General features: G+C 45.9%; 2 protein-coding genes across 2 annotated transcripts in view; one reads left to right on the top strand and one right to left on the bottom strand.

Moving 5' to 3' along the window:
- TIMMDC1 (translocase of inner mitochondrial membrane domain containing 1) overlaps nucleotides 1-6738 on the top strand; it is a 9871-nt gene extending 3133 nt beyond the window's left edge. The window contains exons 2-6 of the mRNA XM_010005515.1: nucleotides 1387-1475; nucleotides 3553-3620; nucleotides 4572-4650; nucleotides 5978-6088; nucleotides 6639-6738. Of these exons, the coding sequence (XP_010003817.1) occupies nucleotides 1387-1475; nucleotides 3553-3620; nucleotides 4572-4650; nucleotides 5978-6088; nucleotides 6639-6738 (447 nt within the window). The remainder of the gene's footprint in view (nucleotides 1-1386; nucleotides 1476-3552; nucleotides 3621-4571; nucleotides 4651-5977; nucleotides 6089-6638) is intronic.
- Nucleotides 6739-13364: 6626 nt separating this feature from the next.
- Nucleotides 13365-22459, bottom strand: CD80 (CD80 molecule). Its single transcript, XM_010005514.1, has 5 exons — nucleotides 22453-22459; nucleotides 21382-21732; nucleotides 18525-18803; nucleotides 16433-16558; nucleotides 13365-13471 (listed from the first exon to the last, which is right to left on the bottom strand). The coding sequence occupies exons 1-5, from the start codon at nucleotides 22457-22459 to the stop codon at nucleotides 13365-13367; spliced, it is 870 nt and encodes a 289-aa protein (XP_010003816.1).
- Nucleotides 22460-26519: the final 4060 nt, after the last annotated feature.

The following is a 26519-nucleotide window of genomic DNA, read 5'->3' as shown; positions in this document are numbered from 1 at the left end:
AGAGCACTGGAACAGGCTGCCCAGGGAGGTTGTTGTTGCCCTTGGGGGGGTTGTTGTTGCCCTTGGGGGGGTTGTTGTTGCCCTTGGGGGGGTTGTTGTTGCCCTTGGGGGGGTTGTTGTTGCCCTTGGGGGGGTTGTTGTTGCCCTTGGGGGGGTTGTTGTTGCCCTTGGGGGGGTTGTTGTTGCCCTTGGGGGGGTTGTTGTTGCCCTTGGGGGGGTTGTTGTTGCCCTTGGGGGGGTTGTTGTCGCCCTTGGGGGGGTTGTTGTTGCCCTTGGGGGGTTGTTGTTGCCCTTGGGGGTGGCACAGGGGCCCGTGCCAGGGAAGCCGCCTGGGTTCGGTGCCGTTGGTGGCAGAAACACCGCGGGGGCTCCGTCGGAGCTGTGCCCTGTGTCCCCCGTCCCACCGTGTCCGCTCAGGGGCTTTGAGCGTAGAAGGGCTTGGTAACGGTGTTTAGCCTTCTGTTAATTGGGTAATGGATGTGTCTTCCAAAGTCTTCCATCTTTGAAGTGGAAGTATTTTGGAAAGGGTCTTCACTCTGCCGGGTCAAACCGGTGGTGTCCTCTTGTTAATGTCACAAGTTGTTTTAGCTTATCGCTCCACCTCGCAACAAGGAACGTTTGTGACATTTTATAGACGTGTCTGAACTTGTAGGGGGTTCTTCTTCGGTTAAAACGTTGGGTACCTTGATTATCGGGGGGGGGGAAAAAAAAAAAAGTTTAAAAATCGACCTGGTTTTACATCATTCGCCACTTGGCTCAGGCCCCGGGCAGAGCAGCCGGAGTGTCAGTGCCTGGCTGCTCTGCCCCTCTGCTCACCCTCGCGTGGATCTGCACCCGCACGGGGCGCTGGCACCGCGGGCAGCGGGAGGGAGAATTGAGTTCCATTTGTGGCATGAGCTGGAATGTGTTTCACTTTTATGAAGCTCCTGTTTATCACATGTTTTTAAGAGCCACTTATCGCCAAACGTTTAACTGCCGGTGTTAAACTGCAAAGCTTGATGGTCTCCTCTAACATTTAAAGTAGGTGGTTATTACTTACTTTTTATGGCTGTTATTTATTAATACTTACAAACTCATAATAGTGAAGAGCCAGTTTGTCCCCCCTGCTCTGCTACTCCCATACTGCCTTCAGAAAGCTTTCCCTGTCCCATTAGATACGTTTGAGCACCAGGATTAGAAAGACCAGTGGACATGCCAAACTGGAATTAATTCCCAGTTTTCCTGTTGGTGGCTGGGGTGGCTGTGAGCACCTTTTCCTCTGGAGATGGCTGGCTTTATCCCTAAGGGTCAGGGTGTCCTTCCCAAGCCCCAGCACCCCGGCTGGTGCTGCTGGCGAGGAGGGGCAGGGCTGTGATCTGTTCCCTGTCTTCTCCTCCTCTCCCCCAGCAATCTGCACATCGGGCAGGTCTCCGGAGCTTCCTCCGCTACGGCTGGCGCTGGAGCTGGAGGGTCACCGCTTTTGTGACCATATTCAAGTAAGTGTTTCCCGACGGTGGTGGGAGCAGAGCTGGCTGCTGCTCTGGCACTCGTGGGAAGGAGCCCGTCGTGCTGGCAGGAATTCTGGTGGTTGACGTAGGCTCAAAGAGCGGTGTTAACAGTCAGTCTGATTGACAAGGTGTGAACGTGGAGAGGAGTTACTAACCTTTTATAATTATTCCAGAATTCAGTTCTCCTGATAAACCGACATTAAAGCTGGAAAAGCCTTGTTCCTTACATCTAATCCATGCTGTTACCAACTGGAATTCTGTTCTTCCCTGTACTTCACAGCTTCTTTCTGCTTTTGCTTCATCTCTTTTTTTTTTGTTGTTTGCATTTTTCTCTGGGAGAGTTTCACTATGTTGGCTGGAAGACCTTTCTATCCCACACTAATTTTTCTCCTTTTTCTTACGTATATATGAGCATTACTCACAATTCTTTGCTTTTATCCTTAAATGCTTGCACCTGATCATCTTGTTATTTAGGAGTCTCTGAACATCAGACATACAGGTTGTATGTGCCTGTTTAGGCCTTCACATTTTTCCCACACACACAGCCAACGCAGAGATAGTGTTCCACTTCCCTGATTTTCTCCCTCAGACATGTCAGTGCCACTTCAGACAATGCAGCACCAAATTAAGCATGTTCTTCCAAGTAAAGCCCTTAGAAACTAGGGATATCTCCTCCCTAACGTTCAGACTGGTAAGTTGATGTGTAGTCTTAAATCTGCAGTGACTAAATCTGCAGGTGTGTTCGATTTAAATTCCCCTTCTGCTCTTAAGATGCCAGCAGCCTTTGACTAGTATTATTGTATATTTCCCTAATTTTTTTGTTCCTTTTTGAATGTCTTCCTCAGTCTCTTGACTTCTTTGGCTGCCTTTGGTTTAGTATCCATCCTTAAGTTTAGTTGGCTTACTGTTTGCTTTCTCTCCTGGAGCTTTTGATTTTTTTATTCTCCTGGGCTTGACATGTAACCTCGTCCTCTTCCACCAGATGTCCCCTGCCGTCAGATCGTCGCCCTCTCCCACTTCCCCTTTCTAAAAAGGCTTTGGAAGAACAAGTTTGCCGCTCAGCATTAATTGTTTCTGTAAAGTCCAAGTTGAAGGTTTCGTCCTGCGGTTGTGTGAATTTTGAGTTTTGCAGTTTAAAACCTAACTGGTTTATTTTTACCCTGTAGAATGGCTAGGGTGAGGTTACAGCGTTGGGAAGGAGAGTAAGGTTGTTCTTGAGCTGTAGGTGTCACGCAGGAGGCTTGCTGAAGGGCTGGAGGGGATGTGGCTGCTGAACTGAGAGCAGAGAGTGTTTTGGGGCTTAACTGATGTTTTTGGAGGTGATGGTGGAGGCCTCAATAGAAGGACATGATCCAGGGAAGGGCCATGAAGGTGATTAGAGGGGTGGAGCATTTCTCCTGTGAACACAGGCTGAGAGAGTTGGGGCTGTTCAGCCTGGAGAATAAAAGGCTCTGGGGAGACCTTATAGTGGTCTTTCAGTACCTGAGGGGGCTACAGGAAAGCTGGGGAGGGGCTTTTCACCAGAGAGGGCAATGATAGGATAAGAGGTAATGGTTTTGAAATGGAAGAGGGTGGATTTAAGTTAGATATTAGGAAGAAAGTCTTTAGTATGAGGATGGTGAGACACTGGAACAGGTTGCCCAGGGAAGTTGTGGATGCCACCTCCCTGGCAGTGTTCAAGGTCATGTTGGATGGGACTTTGAGCAACCTGGTCTAATGGAAGGTGTCCCTGCCCACGCAGAGGAGCTGGAACTAGATGATCTTTAAGGTCCCTTCCAGAACATTCTGTGATTCTATGAAATAAAAAAAAAAAAAGACTATCCCAGATCCAGGCTGGGAATCTTGGTATTCCCCAGTCTCTGGCCATGCAACTGCCTTCAGTAAAGTCACAGAAATCAAGGCAGTTGCAACCAGCACATGTGCACTCTGGGCAGATGGGCAACCAGGCAGTTAGAGGCAAGCTGAGGACTGGATTAATGAAATCCAGTTTTATTTCAGGCTATGTTTTGCTACCAGTCTTTTTCCATGTCTGACTGCTGACTTCTTCTGTGCCTTGTCTTTGCAGCACGGTGAGCACGGGTCTGTCTTTGTACCGCGACAAAACCACCATCACTAACTTTGTTTCGGCAGGAGGTAAGACTGTAACCTTGTGTACTTTTCTCTTTGTGAGCAAGGGTCATAAACAGAAAAGCATGACCAGAAATCCCCCTCTCTCAGATTTGAGCAGGCCTCCAGCTTCTGTGCTCCTGGGCTTTGTTTCCTGTTCTACCCACTGCGGTTGTGATTTTGTTCCCTTATTTAGCCACTGCTTGCCTTTATTTGTAACAGAGGTATCAGGGCACTGTTGAAACAACTGGGGAGTTTCATGTTTATCAGTTCATCTTCAAAATACTTGCTGGAGTTTTTTGGGTGAAAAATGCCTGTGTAGGGTGAAGGCAAGACTTGGTGCATAGCCTGCTCTCCTAATAACCACATATTTAGCAGGGAAATAATTTCTTATTTCTGCTCTTTATCACAGTTCAGTTGGCTGTTTATGAACTGCCCTTTTCATGCTAAGTTCTGCACATCTGCTTTTGGAAACAGGGCTCTGCTTGTTGAGTTTTCCAGGCTGTATTGCCCTTACAGTTGGGTACATGTTTTACTGATCTTTTCTGCCTTAAATGGCATCTACTATTCCTAGCTGCTGTTGAGCAGAAAAAAAAAAATGGGGGGAGAGGATCCAGTTCTATCCTGGAGAGACTTTTTTTTTTTCATAGATACTTTTACCTCTTAGCATTTCTTGGATAGTTTTTCTGAAGCCCAAGGAGCTTTGTATGGTGTTTTGATTCAAAGTCCATGTGTATAAAGACCTGGGAAACTATCACAGCAGCCTGTCAGCTCCAGCTGTGGAAGTGCCTGCCTCTCAGGCTGTTGTGGCCGTATGGTGAGGGTCCCTCCTGCTGGCCAGGGCACTTGGTTTCTGCTCTGTTGAGAAGTGGATGTCAGCTCAGGGAGAGGAGAACTGCAGCAAAGCAGCTCCCTCCATCTGTATGCGATGGCTCATGGGGGGCTGTTTGTGGTTTCAATGGGTTTGTGGTGTTTTAGCCTTCACAGGAGCCCTTTTCAGAATGCACTTGGGCTTGCAGGGACTGGCAGGAGGCTTCGTGTTCGGAACAGCGTTTGGGTGAGTTATGACTGCTGCTGCTGAGTGAGTGAGACACAGCTGCTCTTTAAGGGTGCTTGATGATAGATGGTGGCTGCACACACTAAACCTTGAATCAGGTGAGGCTGCAGAAGCTTCCCTTCCTCTCTTGCCTTGAGGGATTTTCTGTATCTCTCTTGGGACATTATGATGATGACTGTTCTTCCAGCCTTTAAACTGTTTTGGGTTTTTTTGCTTCTGCTTTGTTTTTTTTGTTTTGTTTTGTAATTGATTTGTGTTTTGCTGCTTCCTTAGTTATGACAATTGACTGCTCTCAGTCTTACTTGCTGCTGTTTGTGTGTTAGAGGAGACACCAACTACCGTTAAATAGGAATTTATGAGGATGGGTGATAGACATGCCTCCTGTTCTCCTTCCTTGCTGTGGTCACTAATGAGCCCCATGGTTGTGTGCAGAAGAACTGCATCTGTTCTAAGGAACTGTGTTGTCTGTGGATAAAGGCGGGAATGTAAGAGATGGCTCACTTCTTGACTTCATCAGGAGCTGCTCCTCCAGCAGCTCAGTATCCAGACAGCACACAAAGGTTGTTGGATGTCATGATGACCTTTTGAAGAAGGGGGCACCCTGGGAACTGCCAGCCACTTGGTTAAGGATCTGTGTAAAAATGGTGTTTTTGCGAAGTAAGCTCCATCAAAAACGTGGAGCAGCAGCTGTTAGGAAATATTGAGGAAGAAGCTGTATAATTGGGCTGCACAACCCCAAGTGCTAAGGTGACACATTCCTTCATGTATCTCCTAAAGCTCCCTGGGGCATGGAGGAATCCATGCTTCTCTGTCTGGGGGATTTCTTCTAAAAGTACTGACTTGTGAATATCCTGACAAGTGAATCTTGGCGATCCTGCCTGGACAAGAGAATCAGCTTTGTATTGCCCCTTAGCACCAATGGGATGGTGTCAGCTGTGGGCATGGCTGGAAGCAGCCTAGGGAACCTTACTAGTGAGAACACCAAGTATCTCCAGAGCTGGACAGAAGCTAGGCAGGGGTGTGGCTGTCCAAATTATGGGTTAGGTGATCTACAGGGGTGGTTTGGGCACCTTAAATCTTCCCACCCCTTTGCCCTGTGTGTGTTATCGAAAGGGCTACAGTGAGTCACAGGTGAAGACAGTCTGGGGTTACTGGCTGACAGTAGTATAAGAGTTACCTTAGTCTGTGATGTGATGCGAGTCCTGGGGAATGTTACACTCCACTGATCTGGTGGTTGGCCCCCGCATGCTCCTTTTGGTGATGCCAATAAGTTATTACTGTTGACTGTCTCCCAGGTGACTTGTGACTTCTGTGCTTTCTCCTCTAGGATCCCTGCAGGGGGCCTCTTAATGATGCTGCAGAAGCTCGCTGGTGAGACCTTGCAGGAGAAGAGAAACCGTGAGCGCAGGGAGCTGTATGAACAGAAGTTAGCAGAGTGGTAAGGAAGTGCTCTGCATGTTCGAGTCTTTGACTAGAAGTGTGTCGAGGTCTGTGGGGTTCAAACATCTAAAGAAACCACAACATGCTAGGTTTTCTAAACCTCAGTTCTTTTGCTCTTCAGTTTTCCATGTGTTTCACACACCACCCTGAGAACTGCTGATTTAATCTTCCCAGGGTTAGATGTAACAAGGTATTTTGTTGAAGATTCATGCCCTGCCCACAAACTGTATCCATTTTTCACTTTTGCAGTGGCTATGAAGCCAAGGAGGACAAGCAGTTTAGTATATTTACCAAAATTGAGAGAGGCCAGAACTCTGGCTTTTCCTTCATTTCTGCCTTCTTTCCATGGCTGATAAAGAGAGGAAAGAAGAAGATCAGGTGGGAGGCTTTAGGGAGAAAAGTTCATTACACTGGTTGCATGACTTACGGAAACTCAGAAATAGTGTTGGGTCTTGATGAAGCTTTTCCAGAGTTAGGAATCTGCAGTGATGCCTTTGTCAGGAGGATACAGCCATTAAATTACTTGGCACTCTCTTTTCCTTCTTCAGGCAATCCAGGCTCAGTGTGACTGAAGTCTTAGGCCAAGCAGAAAGCAACGCCCAAGGAGGACCAGAGATGGAGATAGACAGAGAATCTAAGACCTACTGATTCTACCCCAGATCTCTGTTGTAAGCAGCTACAAAATATTTTGATTCTGCTTGTAAAAGTCTTCAGTCAAGGGGTCATGGAAGTCTTCTGTGAATGCAGTTATATCCTGTGCACTTTTGAAAAAGCATTTTGCTGAAAACATTGTTCATGGATGCGTATGACTGCACAAGAGCTTGGAAGGGCCAAGCCTGTTGCATCTGAGAAGGTGGAAATGAAGAGTGCAAACTAGGAAGTGTCATCTAGGTTTGGCAAGGGGTGAGGGCAGCCCCAGAGCCTCATCTTGAACCCATTTCACTGCTGAAAATGTCTGTACCACCAGTGCTGTAGAAATATTCAAGGTAGAGGAACCTGTGAATAGGTTGGATGCTAAAGGTACCCTGATTCCAAAAGCAAATTGTGCTGTGGTGAAAGCTGCTTTTCAGACAGCTCCTGGAGAACTCCCACAGCTTGACTAGGCCTTGGCTAGGACTGGTGTTCTTTTGCTGACAGTACTTTTGCTTCAGGCTTTTTGCAGAGAAACACACTTGGTTCCTACAGTACTTAGGGTATTTTGCAATCAATGTTGAGGAAAGGTGGAGGAGGGGGTGGTATGGGAATACCCTGAAAAGGACATGTTTTGGATTCCTCAATAGAAAGCGTGGCTGTGGGGCCCACAGAAAGGATGACTTGTTTCAGATGGTGATGGGGGAAGAATTGGCACTGTGGACAATTTTAACAACAATACAAAGATCTCTAATTTAATTTGAAGTTTGGAAATTACGGTACTACCTTTTAGGGGAACTGTGGTTCAAGGCACTCAATAAAGCCATCTAGCAGTGGTGAATGTGTCTGTAAGCTCTTGATGTTAGTACAGTGTTTGTATTAGAGGAATGTACCTCAGTGGTATCTCATGAGAAGAACTCTTTTAAGATCTCACCAACGAGCAATAAAGTCTGGTGTTGTGTCAGACATTCCTCTACCTGTCCGGTAACAAAGACAAGACCCAGGACACTGCCAACTCTTTATTATTTTGTAACAGAAATCAACTGTGAAGTCATAGCTGTGCACTATGTGTAGAGCTGAAGTTAGTTTAATAATGGTCATTTACCCAGGAGGGCCAGGTGACCTATCACCGTTTCCCTCAAAGCAGGTCAGAATTCTGGTCTGCTTTCTTTGTTAAAGTTTCTTCTCCTACTAAAGGGAGTTATATCCAAGCAGGGGGTTCAGGTCTCCTTCCTACTGCAAAAGGTTAGTCAGTCTATTCTGGTTGAATGCTTTTTTCTGTTACAGCTGATGACTCTTGATTGAAATATGAACAGTTGAATCCACACAGAGCATATTTCTCCCACCCAAAGCACCTTCTTGGCACAGCTTGCTTCCAAGAAGGTGCCGTGTTTTCTGACTTCTGAAATGAGCATTTTATTTTTTTAACACCTCAGTGTAGTTTGTTTTTCCATTCAAGAAAAAAGTGTGTTTTGGGGTTGTAATCAACCAGCTTTGATTTGCCTTTTCTATGTGTAAGTGAAGGATCTGAATAAGCAGAGGTTTGCATATGTCTCTCCCCCTTCCTGTTTTAAGCCCTGCATGCATTTGTGAGAGTAGTGTTATTGTGCTCTGCCCCCTCAAACAAAATAGTAGGCCTTTCTGAGTCACATTTTTGCTATTGTGGTTGCACACCAGTGTTTCATCTTTATCTTTCTCTTCTTTGCTCATATGTCCCCACCCAATGCCCTGCACTCATCTGCACAACAGTTCTGATGACATTTAGCTGTGTCATTGTTCAGTCTTTCTCTGTTCCTATTTAGTGGTATTTGATACGATGTCTAAAGAATACTAATTTTCCTGTTTCTGAGCACTGATGCCGGGATGTTCTTCCGTCGGAGGGTAGGCAGAGCCAAGGCATGGCAGTTGTGTGAATTTTCTCTCCGTGCAAGGAAGGAAGGGCTGCTAGATGCCCTTCTGTTGCATATTAGTAAGGGCAAGCAGAGACTTCCATCTGCACACTAGATTAGCAGCCATTTTTGGCTCTTTCTTGGTGAGTTTAGTTCCCTGCACTTCCTCATTTCTTGTATTCAAAGTCAGTGGTGTCCAAAAGGGGACTGAGGAGTTGGTTCAAAGCTTTTTTTAAATACAAATCTAAGGATTCTTCACATCCCCACTACAGCCCCCCCAGCAAAAGCACAGCACTGAAGTTGTCAGTCCTGTGCTTTCAGAGGAGGTAACACAAGTAGCAGGAATACTCTAAGAACATCTGACACTGGATTTTGCTTTTGCAGAGAACCTCCCTTTTTGGGAAGGAGAAGGAAAACTTGCAAACTGAGGGCCGAGCACTATTAGTTACACTGCTCAGTTAATCCATGACAAACTGATGAACGTGAGATCTGTGGAACTGACAAGCTGGGTACCCAAGTGCCATTTTGGCATTGCTGTTGCGCACGTTGGACAGAGCTGTGTCTTCATGCTGGCTTACCTGTTAACAGCTTTGTCAGCCAGGTGCATCACCTACCTTGATGCTACACAGCTGTGAAATGGTGACTGAGGCTCATGTGAGTAATTGAAAGGCTCTGCCACTTCCCAGCACTTAGAACAGACATTTTTTCTTACTGAGGAAAGGAAACTGAGTTTACCATTTATTTTTTAATACAATTAAAGGAGGGACTCTGGGAAAAAATGTTATGTACAAAAAACCTGTGATAAACAGAGCAGCTCACCTGGTACGAAGACCCAGATATTAAGCTGAAAAGGTCTCATGGAAACCATTTGTGTGCAATTCACTGAATACAGCATGAGGCAACAGAAAACATGATTCATACTATAAGTGCTTAAGGAAAATATAAACCAAATAACCTGCTCATAAAGAATATAAAAAACCCCTGGTGCTAGACCTGTATGTCAGTGGAAGTTTTTGTTTCCTTTAGAAGGAGTTGCTTAAAGTGTCACAGAAATGTGTGGTGATGTAGAAAGGTTTGGCACAGTGCAAAAGACAAACCTTTTTCCAGAAGGCTGTGCAGTCATCAGCCAGGAGCAGTGTGGGATAAGCAGAGAGAAAACACTGTGCCCGTACAACTGTCGGAGCTGCGTTGTGGTTGGTAAGGTGGAAATCCATCATGGTTATAGGAAGGAAGCACAATGTTGAAAATGAGCAAAGTAAGTATGAAAAGAGGGTGTTCAGCCTGCAAGAAGCTAGTAGTTTTGGCTGGAAAGAACAAGCATAGACTGAAAGAAAAGGAAAGCTAAAAAGTGTGGGACACCATTGCCCGTACATGAAGTCCTGCAATAAGGTCGGGCTGCCTTTTGGAAACCCTGCTTTCTGTGTCACCTGTGTTGTGCTTGCAACCAGAATGCTCAAGTGTATTGTTTGCTTCTCAACCACCTTATCTCCTTCCCTCTGACAAAAAACCCTCCATAAGAATGTTCTGAAGTTCCAATTTCACTTCAGTGGGAAAGCAGGGAAAAAGCTGATGGGGCAGCATGACTCTGCAGGGGTAGAAAGGGAGCAGTGTCTTATTTTTTACTGGCTACTTGATCCTTTAGCCTCTCATAGCTCAGTCCTCTATAAACTGCTTTTGGTCCTCCTGTTTCCTCCAGCAATTTCTGTCTCAATATGTACGTGCTAGAAAAAAGTGAAATGGATGGAATGTTTCTTTGCCATGTCGTAGCAAGATAAAACAGCTCAAGCAACAAAACATCCCACAAAGAGCATGGCACAGTGCTTTCAGACTTTGGTCTGCCCTGCCAGCTACACGCATGGGTAGAGCAGTAAGGGAATGGGTACAGCTTGCAGTGGGACAGAGCAAAAGGGAAAAACAAACCTGTCAGACTCAGGGCAGGGTTGAGTTAGGTTAGTAGGCAAAGTTGCTCGAGAAGCTTTATCCTCTTTTCCCCTCAAAATGAGAAACCGCTTTTTCCTACACAGTAGGCAAGAATGTCACCCAGATCAGATGAGTCCTATCCAATCCTGTAGGGAACTTCAAGAGAACACTGGCAGAAAGCAGCAGTATTCAACACCAAGTAAATCCCTATTCTGAGTATCTGTAGAGCCTACCCTGACAAGCATTCCTAGGCAAATGTACAAACAAAAGCAGACCTATGTTTATGAAACAAGACCCTGAGTTACATTTCATTACAGTAGATACCTATGAGATAACCACCGAGTGCTACAGAAATTTAAATTGAGCTTTAGAAGCATGGGTGGGAAGGAATGGATAGAAAAGCTTGTGCGTGTGTATGTGCAAAGGTGTGCCCACACACATGCAGCGGGCTGTGCTGCGTCAGATGTGCTGCTGTATCTCTGAGGAAATTAATGGAGGAACTGTATCTTGGTGCCTGGGTTGCTAAGGCCATCCTTTCAAGAGCGAAAGGTTATGAGAACTTCTGCCACTGCTGCAGGTAAGCAATATGAGTTAGCTGTTAGGTGTGCCGTCAGTATGGATCATTCCCTAAAAAGTCTCATAGCACTGAGAAGAAGCACGAGGTGTGTAGTCCCACCTCAAGGTGCTTTTTCATGAAAAGTGTGTGCATTATTATTGCCTCTTTTGGGGAGAAGGGACATGTCTGTAACAGTCATGTCAAAATCCAAAGTTCTCCTGCACAAAGAACAGCCCTGGAGGATACCCATGCGAGGCTGAATATAAATGAAGTTTTAGCTGCTCCATGGAGGCACAGCCTGATTTGAGAGTGTGTGTCAGAGTTTGGGGTCTCCCAAAGGCCAGCTCTGTGTTACTAACAGGGTAGGTGGGTGTGGGCTCTGCAGGCTCCGTGATTTTCATCGAGGCAGAGTCAAAGCCAGAGGATCCCAGACTCTTGAACTGGACTGTCGAGGCTGATGACACTCTTCTGCCCTACTGCAGGAACACAGATGGTCCTCCCATTTGGAATTCCAGCGACCCCGGTGTAACAAGACCACCCCCGAGCTTCCGTAGCTTAGGTGGGCTTTGGTATTGGTTCACACGAGATCACGTTGTCAGTCTTCTTGAGCTGTTTTCTACTGCTGTCGTCCCCTTTCAGAGCGCCAAAGGGTCAACGCAGTAAGCATTGCTGGACAGTGACAGTGGTGACTGCAGTGCGGAATACACAGGACAAGAAACCTGAGGGAAACGAAGAAAAGACTTTACTGATTTTTTTCTCCCCACCTTCTTAATCTTACATGTAAGCCAGAATGTTGCAGAGCCGAGACAAACGGGGATCACCTCCCATAGCTCTCCACAAGAGGGCTCCTCTTACAGTAAAGACAGAGCTGGTCAGAGCCAGGCAGCTCCAGACAGGCACTACACTGAGCTACAGGCTGGCTCAACGCTTGCTGCAGGCACCTCTGGACCATATAGAGGTGCCATCTCTCCGCCAAGTGAGGATGACTAATGAATGTGCTACCCTGTTTAAGCAGCAACAGAACATGGCTCAGCACATCCCACAGTTAAAAGATGACAGCCACTAAGGAAGCAATACACGTCCTAACACACCGCTTCCATCCTTCTCCACAGACAGCAGCTGTTCCAGGCCCTGGAGCTGGGAAATGCCAGCCACTTACAGAAAAAGCCTGGCAAACCTTTCTATCAAAAGTGGAACGTGGCAGACTGGATTTATTCAGTAGGTGAACTCCTGCTACTCTCCCATCACAAAACCCCCCAAAATTCATGCTAACCAGGGCTCTAGTATCTGTTCCAGACAGGGCCTTCCCCAGAGGAAAACATGAGGGGGTGGTCCAGTTTGGGAATGAGTCGCCTGAATGATAGTTTCCCTTCTTTTCCATCTTAAAAATGTTAAGCTTTTAGATTACTGCAATGCAGGGTGTGACAAATTCATGACTGTCTAGGACTCTACAGCTGTTACTCTGTGACATTACCCTGGCAGTTCAGCATGCTGTGTTGATAGCAGGAAATGCAGTCACCTAGATAATGATGTGAGGTAAGAACAGTTAGCTCTGTCTCCTGACTTGAAAAATGTCTTTTTGGAGGACACAGCCCTGAACACTACTGAGCTTTCAAACCAAAATGAATGTAATGCTTCGTAGTCATAAAACCTTGGTAAGCCAGACTTTCCCCCAGCACAGCCTTCACAACATCTCGTTATCAAAATAACACCCTTTAAAGTATGAGTGTTTCCTGGGTGAGTCTGACAGGGGAAACTTCCTTACCCTCAAGCTGCTGAAGGGAATGGAGATATCTCAGAAGCAGAGTGGCATTGCTAATCTTGCTGGGAAAGCTGGAGTCATTCTCTTGTCATTCATCTCTCCCTCACCACCATTTGGGCAAACCTTCATTTCTATCATTAGTGATGTTCCCATGTTTATGCATCAGATCGGGCATATGCCACCCATGCAGGGCCCATTCCATGGCGAAAGCAACTTACCAGCCCAGGAAATTCCATCCTCTAACATTTTTCACTAGATTAATTTACAGACATTTGAAATAACCCAAAGTAATGCCCTACAAGCAGCATACCACTAGTTACCTGACTGGGAAACGCCGTGTGTCTGAGCTGGCAGCAGGGCCCTACCACTTCTATTTATCCCGGTGGACAGCACATGCTCATATTAAAGGCCATACATGTTTTTGTGAGCTAACATTGCAGGATAATCTATTAGTATTTAGGAAAATATTTTGCCAAGAGAATAATGGTGAAGAAATTTACCTGCAGATGCAATCCAGTCATACAAAGGATGTCTCAGATGTCACTTGAGAGCTCACAGGCAGCTCTATACATTCCCTCACACTCTCTTCCACTGAGTCCTGAGGCTTAGAACAGCAAGAACAGACTGAAAAAAGAAGATCCCTCATTAGTATTTGGAATTCCAGAAGACATAAAAGTGCTGAATCCAAATGTCTTTAAGTGAGAGCGGGAAGAAAGGAGAGAAGAAATGAAAGAAAAAGAAATACTTTAGCTCTCGTTACTTTTATTTTTCCTGGGCAGGACTCATCCCTGGATCTGAATATGGCTGGTCCACAGCCATACTCGGATCTGATAGCAAGCTCTGTCATAGATAAATGTTTCCTACATAGTGTCACATGGGTTAAAACTGTTCTCATTAGCACAGGCCCAGGACCTCAGCCTGGCATGAAGACAGATTGCTACATACTAAAATAAGGTCAGAAGGGAAATAATGGTACAAGTTACATGTCACTAAATGCAGTTTACTGAGCGAGTGGAAGAACATTGGTGTTAGAACCAACCAACTCTTTCAGTGCTTTAAAAGGATTAAGATTAAACAGGTCCCCTTAGTTCTATTACAGCAAACTGTACTTGCACATGTGTTACAACATGGGACCCAAGCTATTATTTAAGTGACCTCTAGTCATGGTCTAATCTTAGGCTAATCTTTATGTTAAATGTATTGAAGAACAAAAAAACAAAACCTTGAAGAACAAAAAAACAAAACCCCAAATAAACAAAAAACAAAACCAAAACAAAGCAAAAAAATTATCTAGAGAGTTTCCATTCTTAAATTATTGCAATGATAGGCTGTGAAGTCCCCAAAGTAGGGGCTTGTGAATCTCAACGAAGCATCTACATGTTTTGGTCACCACCACAATCACACATCTGGGAACTCATATTTCCGTTTTGCTCTATCTTTCTATCATTCCTGCCCACACTTCAGCTCTTTGAAGCATGGCTTTTTGAACTCAGAAACCACTCTTAGCATCAAGGCGGCTCCCCACTCAGCTTTCCACATGCCACAACAACAGAGGTACTCTCAGACACATCTGGAGCTCCCACAGGAGCTCTTGAAAGGTGACCTGTAGCAACACCAGCAGGAAGCACTCTGAAGACAGACATTTCCCATCCCAGACAGGTGGCGATGCACAGCAGCACCAAAATGTGACACCTGTACACACTGGGAAGTTGAATTGAAGCTCTGACTTCAGTTTCTTACAGGATATGCCTGGTCTGGAAAGCGGTTGTACAAAATAGCACCACTTGACTCAGCAAATCTACTCGCGGTGCATATTAGGAAAATGGGACTGAAAGGGAAATTCCAGCTGATGCAGCCACGGCCCATGCTGTTGCAGGTGATTGCATTCTACTATATCAGGATGCTTTTTACATCTACTTTAGAAGCAATTTGGTTTCTATATAAAAGGCTACCTCAGAATGCTCCAGAATCTTACTAATTTAAAGGTAAGGAGCCTTTTCATTTTCAGCCTGTATTTGGAGCCAAATCTTCAAATTTCAGTTTGTTTTCTCCTATAATTAGAAGTTCATTATCCATGCAGCTAGTAGCACAGGCTGTGATCAGCTGTCATTTTCTTGATTCCAACCTGCTTCCTGCTTTCTTCCCATTGATACAGCCCCAGGGAACAGCAGGGGAGAGCCAGCACTGGTGTCACAGGGGCATAGGAGTGGAAAATGAGGAGTGGCACAGGTATAGCCGAGACTCCCTGCTTTCCAGAAGCTTCCTTTCTTTGTGTTAAAACATCAAAATTAGCCCAGCCTTAGTCAGTGGTCACCTCGGTTTTTGAAGGGATGTGGGATGTGGTTAGTGAGGAGGGGAAAAGAAAAATAGTAATGCTACCTCCACACCTCTGACTTGGGAGTGAACTTTTCTGAAGTTGAAAAAGAGCTGGCAGAAGACACAAGAATGACAAACTTGCAAGTGTCCCTGACTGAACAGAGTCCCTGATGCCTAGCAAATAACCTCTTTCCAGTGGGGGATACCACTGTGACCATGAGGAGAGAAGACAGACTGATGGCATCTGTTTTAAGTGGGCTGACCATGGAGCTCTCTCCTGTCTGCAGACTTGACTTCCTCAGAGACCTGGCAGAACTGGATTGGGTGATATTTATAACACGTTGCAAAGCCTGCAGTCTTTCTCTAGGACTGCTTTTCAAAGCTGCTAACGGGGTATGGATGGGACATCTACTGCTGTAGACTTCCGATTCGAGCTGGATGCCTTTGTCTAGCTGCATTTATAAATCCCTTAGATGTCTACCCACATCTTCAAGGGCTTTCTGGCTAGGTCAGCCTACACAATTAGGAGCAACAGCTAACAGATGAGAAATTTTTTTTTGCCACAAAACCAGAATAATCTACTCAGCTGCCAGCTGAGATGCTTGAAGTCCCCTTTGCCACTGAAAAACTGAAGCCGTGTCTGGAGCTACTGAAGACTACATAGGGTGGGATGGGGCACCTCACCTGTGTTGTTTGCCACACCGAGAGGACAAATCCATCTCTCCTAACTGGGTTCTAAAAGTGGGGCATTGCTATGCTCAAGTTCTTTCTGTAGAAGGGGCTAGCACTGAGGATTTTTTTTTTTAACTTTGGCTCTGTGACTTTTCTGAGGGATTGTCTAAGCAGGGTGTGTACAGGGATCCCATTTTGAAACTGTCAATGCTCAGCTGTATCTATCATGATCACCAAGATTCTTGGCGTCTTCAAACATCTTAATACATAGAAATGGGCCTTTGTGAATCTCTTCAGTTCTGTATACCCCTGATTTTGTAAATATTCTGATCTGCTGTCAAAACTCCCCCATCACCCTTTCACTTGCAAACCTGAATTCTAGTGCTGCCTGCACACAAAATTTAGGAAAGTCCTGAACGGGACTTAGATTTTGTGACAGTAGATGTTGCATGAAAAAAAAAAAAAAAAGAAAAGAAGGAAATGAGAAGAAGGTACAAAAATACCTAGTGTGTCAGTATAGTTTCTGTAAATGTGTATTTTACACAGAAATTCCATAAGCAGTAAGAGACTGTTTCTTGAAAAAGGGGCTGCACTTACCATGCCTTAGGACGTATTTTGCTGCTAGGATGACAGCCAAAAGGAAGATGATAATGATGATACTTGAAGCAGTAATGACATTATAAGATGGAGGTACAGTAGGGACAATGCAGAAAGTTGTGTCTGCTTAGACAGAAGAAATAAAACATAAATAAAGGGCCCAGCAATGTAGTAAGACAATGAAAAGAGCAAGTACATGAATTTTGGTGGTTCTGGTCAAATACTAATGCAAATATTCAGCCTGAAAATTTATCTATTTGATAAACAAACAGACAAAGCTGGCACCCAAACTTCTACCACTTCCCCACATTTGCTATGTGCCAAAAATGTTAACAAATTCACTGAATCTGAAAGGCTGGATCTTTGTCCAGAACAGGACTGAGACAGATACTATTTAAAAAACACATAAGCTGGTCTTAAAGAAACTGGTTAGGCTTGGTGGAAAAGTCTTGAGTCCCTATCTAGAAAACTTCCATTCTCAAAGGCACTCTGCAGTTTTTCTTATTTTCACCAGATTTATGGCTATTTTTTTTCCTTCTGAATTCAGAGCTATGATGCATTGAACAGATTAGAATAGACTTCTTTCTACATGACAGGAAAAGAATATTGTGGCAGAGTTCAGTTTCAGTGGATCTGGAGCCTTTGATTTTTCACCACTGGAGATGACTATTCTGCCACTTGGACATTGGACTAGATAAGGGGCCATTCTTGTACAGTGCAGGACAACCCTGATTCAGTAGGAGGGACAAGCTTGGGTGCGTATTCATAGCCCTTCAGATTTACATCATTCAAGGCTTGTTTGGAGGACTGTTTTCCATCATACCAAAATGGGAGTTGTTCCACATCCTAAAAATCAAAAGTGAAGGCTTTGTGACTGCTGTTTTCACTGTTGATTGCACCCTCCTCTGAGAATCTGTGTGACAACAGCTCATTACTACTATTCCTTTTTTTGTTGCTCTCCTTTTCTACATAGTATGATATTCATAACCTTCTTTCATTACCATCTCCAGGGATATTATGCTCTACATCCAGGAATAACCAATATTCATAGAGCACTAGTTTCTGGCATTCATCCTGGTGCTGAACAGCACCTCTCCTCACAAGCCCCTTTGATTTTAGTAAGACTGATGAATAAAGTACCTTGATGAATAAGGTACAATTCGCTGGAAAAAATAGCTCTTCTCTAGTTTCCCTTGAAGGTGCCCATATCTCTACAGTGAAAACAACAGATCCAGAGACATTTCAGAATTCTTTTTGGTAACAACATTTTTTTAAAAAGTCCTTTTGGCTTTAAGAATTTTCTTGCAAATTCCTTACTACTGCAACAACATCTGGACTGTTCTGTGCTGCCTTCCCTCATGGTGTTTCCACTTGTGCCTCAAGCTTTTCAGTGCAGAGACTTCTCTGTTATTTTATCATTTTTAAGCCATGTGTAGTGATGGATTTTTTCTGTATGAGTTAACCCTATATTAAATATGTGTATGAAAGCAGAATTTTGCCTAGACCCCAGCTGACAATTTCTATCACTGAATCATAGAATCATAAAATGGTTTGGGTTGGAAGGCACTTTAAAGTTCATCTAGTCCCAACCCCCTGCATGGGTAGGGACACCTTCCATTAGACCAGGCTGCTCAAATGATAAAGTTCTTTTTAAGGGCAACCTATGGCTTTTAAGGCACACACATTTCACAAGTCCTTCCATTTGAATACCATTTGAAGTATGTTTTATGCAACTGGCAGCAAGACTATGCTGGTACAAAGGGGCACTGAATGGTGGCAGCCTCAGCCTGTGGGGGCCACCGAGGCTGAGAGTACCAGATCACAATGGGATCCAGCTGCCCTGTCAGCCCAGCTGTGACTCATGGTAGAGCAATAGGAAACCAGAGCAGTCTCTGCTTGACAGTCACTGTCAAAATTCTCCTCTCCCATTGCTGCTGTCTAACAGCCTTTGAAAACTTTTGGTGTCCATCTCACAAGGCAGCATCATTGGGTCATCCCTGCATGAGCAGATACACAAAATCTACTGCTTTGTCAGGCCACTCAGCAGGTTCAACAAAATGGTTTTGTAACACAAGCTACTAATAAAACCTACTCAGAAGCAAAGTGGTGGACTTGGCAAAGCCATCATATTCAATGGAGCAGGTGAATTCGACATCCTTGGTCACGTTGAGCCGCACTTCAGCGGTGACGTTGTACAGGCTGAGGGACTCAGACACCCAGCTGACATTCCACACCACGGACACGTTGTTGAGGGCTCCAGAGATTTTGGGCTTGGGGAAACCTCCGTGAGAAGAACATCTTACCACCATCTCAGTTGACTCACAAGAATTAGTGGATACTTCTGCTGTTATGTTCGGCTCACTGAAGTCAGCTGAAGCAAGAAAGATTTCATTACCATTCTGTCAGATTACAAGCCAGGCCTGAAGTCCTGATCACCCGTGGCCACAGCAAGTCTGCCCCACGGAGCATTCTTCCTCTATTATAATCTGTTTGGCTTTTTTCATGCCTTAGTTATCTCCCCCCAGCCTTGACTGGATGTGGCCTTGGCCTTTGCTTCTTCTCCTCCTCCCTGGACAGCACATGTGACCCTACCTCTCCAATGCCTCCTTTTCTCTCTACGAACAGCAGTTTGTGAAACAAAGGAAGGAATCACGAAATAGGCAGGAAAAATATGGGACTGAATAAAACTCCATTTTACAGGCAATGGTAGACCATTTCCTTCTCCCTCCCTCATGAGTCCCTTCCCAGCCAGAAGATCACAGAAGGTCCCTCTCGGCTGGGAAAGGAGGTGAGTCACATGTTGGTATCTCAGCTGGGATGACCAGCAAGACTGAATTGTATTTTCTACATGAGAGCCTGTCCAGAAGGCCCATCTGAGAGCAAGACCAAGCCACATCAGTCATCACAAAAATGCATAGCAATACACAGGTCCTGTCAGACCATATCCTCACTGGACTTTTTTCTCACTGCCAAAGATAGTTTTCAGAGGCTTCCCACCCACACAGCTTGTTGGCTGCACAGTGCAATGGATGAGAGGGCTTGTATGAATGAAGAGGGAGAAAGGTGGCGTCATTTTTAAACTGCTTCCCTTTGTCAATCTGGTCCACTGTGTAAACAGTTGACACAACTGAGGATGCCAACGGGCTGCAATAAACAGCCCAGGGTGAGGAGGAGACAGCAAGGGGTGTCAAAGGAACTATTTAAGGCAACTCTCCCATTGCAAAAAATCTCCATGGGACCACATCTTTAGCAAGAGAGGTACCAGTGAGAAAAAGAATCTCAATGTGTGGCTTCCTGGTGGGCCTAAGTCACACAGAGGTTGACCAAAGGGACCGAATTCTCCGTCCCACCCCTGCAAGCCTAGAAGCCCCTCTGCCCTAGCCCCAGCCATGCCAAGGCCAGGCAAAAGCTGCAGCAGCTGCTCACCTCACAGCCAAACCATCCTTTCTGGAGCAGCTACAGCTCTGTCTGGATCGCTCTCTGCCTGACTCACCATTTCCCACATGACCACTGGGACAGGGCAGGCAGCCTTGCGGTTCTAATGTGTCTCCCACAGATTCTGCTGACTGTGAACCCATGGTCTAGGCTGCTGAGTAACCAGTGAGAGAAACTTGCTCAACATTGCATGGCTGAGGAGAGGCAGACAAGGAGAGACCCGGATTTCCTCCCAGGCCCACTATCTGTTGAGCAATATGGCATAGACATCCATTCTGGGAAGTGACTTCAGGCCTCCCAAACGGCTTCACTAAGGCTCCCTCCCTCACCAGCCACCAGACAGTAACACCTTTCTGCCTCCCTCAGGGTAGCTGGGTTCCAGCAGGAGGGAGGGGAGCTTCCACTTTGCTGATCCCCACAGTGACCGATCCCACTTTTCCAAAGGGAGCAGAAACCTACCACACATTCAATTGGCCTGCTGAGACAGCAAGGGGATTTATGGAAGGAAAGAAATTGGAGTATTTGCCAGGAGGAAAAGAGATCTGTTAATTCACATTATCCATGCAGTTAACTCCTCAGCCCTCACAGCTAGACAGGGTGCTGGCAGGGCACTTCCCTTTTTTTTTTTTTAGATCAGTTTCCATAAAGATCACTAAATTTGTCTCCTTGCACAGATGTCCACCATGGCCTAAGACAGGCAGGCAATGGCCAGGCCTTAGGAATTTGGTTTGGTTTACTGATGAATCTCATTCCAGATGGGGAATGCTCATACACTGGCTTGTCTGGAAGATTCCTGAAACTCTCTGCTGCTAGAGGTATTCAAATGTCTGTATATATTTATATATCTTACCAGTATCTCTGCCTTTGGTTGAAACCAACCACCACAAAAAGAGTGATGGAAATGGAAAATAATGTCAACGGAACATTTTGTAGCCTCCGATTAAAAGATTCAGATTCGTTTTGAGCAAAGGAACTCTAGTTGGTTGTTTTTTTTAAGGTAAAAAGCCTCAAATCTCCAGCTGACTTCAGCCTTAAGCTGGGGAGCTGCAGTGCAGCCACAAGCTGGCCAGCCCCCCCCACCCAAGGAGCTGGATGCAGGCCTGAGATGCAGCTGTGCTCACTGAGAAGCAAAGCTCCCTCCTTCCTCTTACTGCCGGGATCATTCAGGTGCACCAAGGACTCGGTCGCTTTGTCCAAAAAGTCAGCAGGGGGCAGAGGCGGCCTAGGGCACCCAGGGGCATAGGACCTGGGATGGGTCCTTGCCCAAGAGAGGGGCATCAAGGGGAGGATGGTGGGAAAGGCAAATTTTCTGTATCTTTGGAAATACCAAGCAGGGAGTGTCCTCAAACCAGGACAAGGAGGCTACTAGAATGGAAATGCAGGGGCCTTAAACACATCTTTCAGCATTCTCTTATGCTTCCTGATGATAGTTAGATCGTCTATCTGCTACCCTGTGAGGAAAGCTTGGATGAGGTTGGCAGCTGAAAGCCGCAGGTGTCAGGCAATCCACCTACCTGTAACAAAGAGGGTGACATGCTCGTCACACAACAAAGATGGGTTCTGCAAACGTTTGAGGTGCTGAACCACGCACTGGTAGGAGGCATTGTCCAGGATTTCCACAGGGGAGATCCACAGGGTGAGGTTCCTGGGGTCCATCTCTGTCCGGTTCTTGTACCGTGGGAGGAAGGGTACGTGGTCAGAGAGGCTCTTCCCCTCTGCGTAGGCGAGCACGACGCCCGTGACGTTCTTCTGCCAGTAGACCCGGTAACTGTGCAGGGTTTCTGAGCTAGGAATCTCATGGCAACACGGGAGGCCGACTTTTTGGCCCACTTTGCTTTTGATGATTTTCTTCTCTAGTGCATAGCCTGTAGGTGGGGGGCAAGCAGATGTCAGTGAGACAGTTGCATAGCATTGTTCCAGAACCTTCTGCATAAAGGTCACTTCTTGTGGCCCTGTCTGGTGTACCTTGTCACCCACCAAGCTGTTCAAAACTTCAGCTGTGCACAGCCTACCTTGGCATTGCCCTCTACATGATGCTCCAGTCCTACTTGGGATCCTGATCTAGCAGGTACGCAACGATTTCTGCATGAATTACTGAAAGCAAAGGCAAGAGACTTACCTGCCTGAACGGAAATTTTGCTGGCACCTTAAAAATCCCACACCTCAGAGTAAAGGATTGGCATTATTAATGTAAAGGGGTAAAACTGTTATGCCTGCTTATCTCCTCTGCTATCTCCTCTGCTCTCCCTTTCAGGGGTCAGTGTTCAGAAAATCTGTGTCACCCTCCAGTGAGTTCCCTGCATGCCAAGCAGGGCCACGTTGGGCGATGAGCTCGGAGGTTTTTGTGTAGAAGAAAAAAACCCAAACCTTTCAAGATTCCAGAAACTAGAAGAAACCCTATAATGACAAAAAAATGTTACAGCCACAGTCTTATCAGCCTCCTCGTATTAGCAAATGAACAATTTGTCCTAAACTAGTTCAGACAAATTTATATTTGTGAAGGCCCATGGGCCTCCCTTAGGATTACTTGCAAACCAGCACAGGCATTCCCCAGCTCCTGCCCAGTGACTGAGTTGGTGCCATACCTAGCATACAGGCATGGACCTACAATAACAAGTTAAGGCCCTTGCAAGGGAAAAATAAGTACAACTTTGACTAGGTTAGCAGTAATCCCCCTGTTTCACACCACAACTTCTAAGCATGTTGCTGCTGTGATCAGCCTGGCTTTCCCATTCTCCTTCCTCTTTCCACTGGGAAGGTGCTCAGAGGGGCCAGGACTGCCAAGTGAGGAAGGAGTCTAGCAAGGAGCTCTTGCTGTTGCTGGAAGAGTGACCCAATATTGACCTGCAGTCCTGTGCTGCACCAAGGCCAGAGCAGATGGATGGGCTTTTGCCCAGGTTTTTGCAGCCTTCAGGATGATGCTCATCCCTATGCACCCTGTTTTGTTAGTCCAGAAAGTTGGGTTGCTTTACATTTGCCCTGCTTCTCTCAGCCTCACTACCTCAGCACCCATCTCTGGCAGTGGAAGGGGGATAATACCAATGTGCTGCACTGCACTGACTGAGAGCAGAAAAACAAGGAAACAGGCCAGCCTCAGAATAGAGATGATTCAAATTCCCTCTTCCTTCCCTGCAGAACAGATCTTGGTAAGCATATCTGAGAGAGAAAGTGACAAATTCTGACTTTTTTTTTTTTTTTTTATTGTGAGTGACAGAGCACTGGAACAGGCTGCCCAGAGAGGATGTGGAGTTTCCTTCTCTGGAGACATTCAAACCTGCCTGGACACGTTCCTGTGTGATGTGCTCTAGGTGACCCTGCTCTGGCAGGGGGGTTGGACTGGATGATCTTTTGAGGTCCCTTCCAATCCCTAAGATCCTGTGACTGTGATTCTGTGACGAGGCAGCATGTCACTGACTAGGGAGAGGGCAGCCTCAGCTGCTGGTGGAGATGAGTGTCCATGTGAAAATCCTCAGCCTGAAGTGAATGCCTGACAAAGCTGAGCCCTAAAACCCCCACCCATCCCCAGCAAAGTCTGTCTGATGCTGGCTCACACCTTATTGTCACTGCTAACACCTGAATGCAGCCAGGCTGTACAGAGGCACAGAGCGCAGTGCTCAGGGGGTGACCAGCGTACTGTGACATTCATATTCAGTGGAAGTATCCAAAACAGCACAAGCTTATAGCCCACCAGGGCTCATTTGCTTAACGGTGACTTACAGAACCTTGGGACACTGTCAAACAGTCAGCAGTGAGACCCCTGTGGCGTGCTGACCTGTGCCCAGTGGCTCACCCTGATGAAGTGCTTTGCAAACCTCCAGCAGCTGTTGCTGGATGGAGACAAGCAGATGCTCAGCCAGTGCCCTGGTACAGATCTTGGGGCAGCACTGGGGGCCACTTGCTGAAGAAATTAAGTCCAGAGAGCCTGGGACACAACATGAAACAGCTTTCACCCTGCTTCCCTGTGGCACATCTTCTCCTGTCCCACTTGCACACTTCATATTACTTCTGTAGGAAACACACTGAAAAATGCCAGGGAGGTCCTGGCAACACTGTGGAATGTTTCAATAGTAATGAAATAACATAGATGATGTATTTAAATGAGCAACTTTTCATTTAACTGGTTTCCCTCCACTAAGCCACTTAATCAGTCTTCCAAAGGCAAAGCTTCAAACACTATTTCAGCCTCTCCCCACTACCTGTGCTCCCCCTCACAGTGTGTCGCAGGCTCTGAGCGACCAGACTGGGGCAGACCAGGAGCCCACTCCACCTGCTGACCTGTGTCACCCAGCATCCAGAGGCAAAATGCTAGTAAAAACAGCTCTTCCACACTACATGGGAAAAGAACTGCCACGCCCTGCCAACCTTTGGCAGTTGGGAATTCAGGGATTTCTTGGCACTGGTATTCTAATAGCTACGGCTAGACCCACCCTTCAGGAAGAGATCTTGCCCCTTCGGAAATGCACGTTTTGTTTTCCGCAACATCCTGTGATGATGAGTTATAAGGTTTGATTACATGCTGCACAAAAAAGCATTTCCTTCTGTTTGCCTTAAAAGCAGCCCACTTTGGGCTGTGAATCTTGAAGTTCCTCCTGTGTGTCTGCATGTATTTGTGTTTGTGTGTTTTCCCTTGACCACATCACTTTTCTCACAGTTCAGCTCTTACTATTGCTGGAGACACTCCCAAGAGCAGCCAGTCAAACTTTGGGATTGTTGAGCCTCCTAAAGACAATTTTCTATTTTCTTTTGCAGTAACAGGGGAAGATTAGGCTTACAGTAAATGTCAGGGTGACATCACATCATGAGTTGCATGAAGTTCTCTGCGCTTTGCCCCTAAGAGTCTCCTTTGAGATGAAAAGGAGAACAAAAACCTCCTCGGCAGTACATGTACAGGGGCTGGAAACTCCTGCTGATGTCACATCTACCCTTAAAAGACTCTACACCATTGAAACTGCAACCTGAATGCTGTGAGCCTAAAGAAACCGAAGTCCATAAAGAGTCATTCAGGCCCACAAAAGTCCCCTTTCACTTTAAGGTGAACTGCAAAGCAAAAATACAATTCTGTCCCATTTCTATTCTGAATGCTCTCTGTAATTGGGCTGTGGGGGAAGTATCCATTGTGGAAATAATTTTTTTATTACTTTTGTAGTAAAAAAAAGATCCCTCCCTATCCTACCACCCCTGAAGCCTACCTGCTCCCTTGATGTGCTCCCATTTTGTTCTGTCACTGGAAGTTCACGGTGTGTAGCTACACTGAGCTGCTGAAGGGGTTGACTTTCTGTTCCCCGGGCAGAAAAACATGTTTCATTCAAACTACATGTGCTGCAGATACCTCACACAGCAGGGCTAACAAGAACAAAAACTTGAATGCAAAGGAAACCCATCTTGTTTGCTTCAAGAGTTAGAAAGCAGGAGAGCTCTTGAGCCCGTATCTCTATGTCCTTCACTTCTTGCCCAAGCCATGTTTCAGAGATTCTCTGGTCACTGAGATCTTGGTTATCCTTGACCGCACGTGCAGTGAGGTGGGACAGAGGAGAAGATTGCCTCTGGGACAGAAGTCCTGCAGAGACATTTGACTGTAAAAGGCAGTTAAAACACCGTACAGAACTCTGTTGGAAATCTTCAGATAATTCCTGGCGAACAGAAACCCCAAAGCATTTGTCTTTCCCCTTCATACCTCATTTTCTGACCTTCTGAATTGCTTTGCCTTTTTTTGGTCTTAGTTTGTGTCACTTTGCTTTGCACACAACAACAAAGCAACACACATGAAGGGTAAAGTGGGCCTGGAGTCCTTTGCTCCTGTGTAAGCTGCAGGTAAGACAGTGGATCTGCACATTTTTTTTTGACCAACAGTCCTGCAAACATCTCTAAGCCAAGCTGCCAGTGGCTCTCCAACATCAAAACAGCCTTGCATTGATTTCTTCCATAAGGATCCCTAATTGTCTTTGCAACAGCAGCTCATCTCTCTACTCTTAATCACTGGCATCATTAACTTTGCTCTGGACCATGCACTCAGGAGTCCTTCTCTGTCAGGGCACCTACACGTTTCTTGCCCTCTGCCTGTGCGTGGGCTGGAAAAAGGGACCTGGGACAGCTCTGGGAGGAGGTGCATGTCATATTGTGGCAGGGCAAGGGCACAGGGGCTGGGCCAGCTGGGGAAAACTTGTCTTGTGGGACTTCTCATGGCAGACATTCCCTGGGGTCAGTTTGGAAATCACACCCAACAGTCCCTGGGTAATTCTGCAGTTCAGGCCCCTCATTTTCTGTGAACAGTACATTTGCCCCAAACTTGCAAGATTTATCCTTTGAGGCCAACGCAGAATTTTTCAAGCATTTCTGAGCTAGCCAGATAATCGTTGAAAAAATGAGAAATTTTGAAAAACTGAGAAATTTTGAAAAGCTGAGTCTTTAAAGGACCTGATACTCCCCTTGGTCTTTTCTTCATCCCCGGGTGATTTTACCAGTGAAGGAATCAGATTCTCCCAAATGTCTCCATGGAGTTAAAATTCAGCAAACATCCAGTGCTATACTGGAATATGTGAAGAAATGCTTTGTATTTAAATTAGTGTTGTGACAGACTCCTGTGAATACACTGATCACAGAAAGACCCATTAGGTGCCCAGATAACTTCTAGGGGAAGACTGCATAAAACCAC

Source organism: Chaetura pelagica, unplaced genomic scaffold (genome assembly GCF_000747805.2).
Source record: "Chaetura pelagica isolate M959 unplaced genomic scaffold, ChaPel_1.0 scaffold39, whole genome shotgun sequence".
NCBI classification, from domain to species: Eukaryota; Metazoa; Chordata; class Aves; order Apodiformes; family Apodidae; genus Chaetura; species Chaetura pelagica.
Note: the sequence above shows the minus strand (reverse complement) of the source record. Positions and strands in the feature narration are given on the sequence as shown.

What these genes read in the sequence shown, in the direction of transcription:
- CD80 (XM_010005514.1), bottom strand. An exon ending in GTCCACCACTTTGCTTCTGA is followed by an intron (nt 16,559 to 18,524) that starts GTAGGTTTTATT and finishes CTTCTGTCTAAG; the next exon opens with CAGACACAACTTTCTGCATT. An exon ending in AAAATACGTCCTAAGGCATG is followed by an intron (nt 13,472 to 16,432) that starts GTAAGTGCAGCC and finishes TTCTTTTTTCAG; the next exon opens with TCTGTTCTTGCTGTTCTAAG.